This window comes from Penaeus chinensis, chromosome 42 (genome assembly GCF_019202785.1).
Source record: "Penaeus chinensis breed Huanghai No. 1 chromosome 42, ASM1920278v2, whole genome shotgun sequence".
Taxonomy (NCBI): Eukaryota; Metazoa; Arthropoda; class Malacostraca; order Decapoda; family Penaeidae; genus Penaeus; species Penaeus chinensis.
Genome location: NC_061860.1, coordinates 10,692,182 through 10,694,681, shown reverse-complemented (window position 1 = coordinate 10,694,681; position 2,500 = coordinate 10,692,182). Strand labels below are relative to the sequence as shown.

The following is a 2,500-nucleotide window of genomic DNA, read 5'->3' as shown; positions in this document are numbered from 1 at the left end:
ACTAGTTGACTCCTTAGTGGTTGAGTACTTGTGAAGCCATCACAAAAAAATACAGTGAACAGTACATAAAACTGCAACCAATGGGTTAACACATTAGCTAAATGTGCACAAAACTCAAAGAAAGGGGAGTGCCAAACACGAACACAAAAGTATACATGTCCCTGCCAATGCCCTATTCTACCATAAGTTATTTTGGATATTCTTTTCCTACCATTCCTTTTACCCATGAGCTACCGACATGTAGACATATGTCTGAAGCATCACCTTCACTCATACTACTTATCATCACCTTCACTCAAACTGCTTATATGTTTACTGCAGCGTAAGTTTCGTCTTGCCATTTAAGTACTTTTCGTTATTTGAAATTATATATGGTGTATGCATGAATGATGTTTTCAGATCAGTTTAAGTAATCTTAAGCAAATTAAAAATACCAACTAAAAATTAACTGGCAGTTTCAACTCATCAGGGGATCATTTTGGCTGGCTTATAGAAGGTAAGTAAACCCTTATCCCAGCCTGAAAACATAAATGAAAGACACTTTCTATGGTGCAAGATAAACATCCTCTATTGACTATTAGCTGGAATCTTGTTCTTAAACACAGACAATATAAAGCTCAGCAATTCCATTAATAGTACTGAAGGAATCCTGTAACTCTTGCTATAATTATAAAGCAATAACACCAGTCAATTCAGGTTTTAAAAGATTTCCCTGTACATGGTGCAACTCGTGCTGGCATCTACATATGGCTAGTGAATATTGTGAATGGGACACAAGCATAGATAGCAGTAGAGAGGTAAAGCTTATGGCATAAATACCTTATTCTTAATATTGGCTTATCCATTGGTCTGTCTGATAATCTTTAAGAATAAAATATAAAAAAGGGGATATATGAAAACTTAAACTTTTTTGGATACATTAGTTACAATCAGTTTAACTGTCACTTTCTAAAAAGGACTCTAAAACTTAAAATCATGAGCAAATTATTACTTCATCCTATCCAGTGAATATATGGAAAATACTATATTATGCAGCAATATCCCAAACTCATGTTAGTATCAGACAATAATCTTCTTGCTTCACTTTCATTAAATATATTAACATACCAATGTCTCCTTTTAGCAATCCTTGCATTTGTTTTACATATTTACAGGTTTTGGACATCATTTAATAATTTGGAGGTGAAGATGTGCTTGTGCAACAAAAATGAATTTTGAAAAACCCTACCTCTTCCTCCATATTCATAATTTTTATCACAATCTAAGTGCAAGTGCAGGCATGAGTCTGCTGAAACCTCACCAGTTCCATTAAAAATGAATACCGAAATGCATCATTATGGGGCAGCAAAATAGAGAAGGAATATAGGATGGGAAGAAGACCTTTTACCTGACATTCTCGGCCCCTTCGGGAGGCATGGGATGAGACACCTCAATCACGTCTGAGCCTCCAATACTCATGTACAGCTTATCTGTTCCTTCACCCGGTCTCTTAAAGTCCATCTCCTGTGCTGCTAATTTGCCGTTACCTTCAGACATATACTGGAGCCATGGTGCTGGGACACACACCTCCTCACCCTAGGACAGTGGAAAAAAAATAAATAAATAAAAAAAAATAATAATGATTAGTAAAAAATAACTAACAATTATTATTAAATACTACTACTACTGCTTGTTACAATGATGACTGCCGTTAGCTCGTACTTTACTTTATAACACACATGGTGACTTACTACAGAACTATCAAAAAGAATATTATTAATGACAGTAATAACAACAATAATGAAGGCCAGACAAGGCAGGCTCTTTCTGATTCTTCCTGATATATACGTAAACATATGGTGACCCCTTATATATAACTAGGACTATCTCAGTAAGTTACATTACCTGTTCCTTTAGCTGTTGAGCAATTTTCTGTAGAGTAAGGTCAGGCGGCCCCCAAGACTTGGTGTCAAACTCAAACAGTCCATCTTCTAATACCTTTGCTCCCTCACAATACATGTATATAAACCTGAAAAAGAACGAGAATAACATATCTATGACTATTTCTCTGTAAAACAGAAGATATAAATTGCATACTTTTATTAAATTCTATTAGATATTTATATTAGCATTTAAAAGAATGCTGATAACTACAACAATGCTCAGTTCTACTTTAATGTTCCCACCTTTTGGAAAAAAAGTAACATGAAATAAGATTAAACAAAGAACTTCCATGCCTGCTGCAAGTGGCCTAACTTACTTCTGTCCATCGGGAGGAGTTGACACAACAACATCACCAAGTCGAACATGCTTGTTGTAATCTGTGTAGTGTGGAACGCCTCCTGCTGTTCCCACAAGGAAAACATAGTCCACTTTCTGGAAAGTCCCTGTGATATAAAGAATAAAGTGTTTATCCCATATAGGCTTGACATCTAATTGTGCTATGATCCTGAATTTGATACTGCACATTGCATATTAATGTTTATCTATAAATCACTGGCTGTGCAAAGTTTACCAGTGA

General features: G+C 35.4%; 1 protein-coding gene across 1 annotated transcript in view; it reads right to left on the bottom strand.

Moving 5' to 3' along the window:
* LOC125047828 overlaps positions 1 to 2,500 on the bottom strand; it is a gene marked incomplete at its 5' end in the record, with an annotated part of 19,712 nt that overhangs the window by 4,718 nt on the left and 12,494 nt on the right. Inside the window, 3 exons of the mRNA XM_047646330.1 lie at positions 1,388 to 1,575; positions 1,885 to 2,008; positions 2,240 to 2,366. Of these exons, the coding sequence (XP_047502286.1) occupies positions 1,388 to 1,575; positions 1,885 to 2,008; positions 2,240 to 2,366 (439 nt within the window). The remainder of the gene's footprint in view (positions 1 to 1,387; positions 1,576 to 1,884; positions 2,009 to 2,239; positions 2,367 to 2,500) is intronic.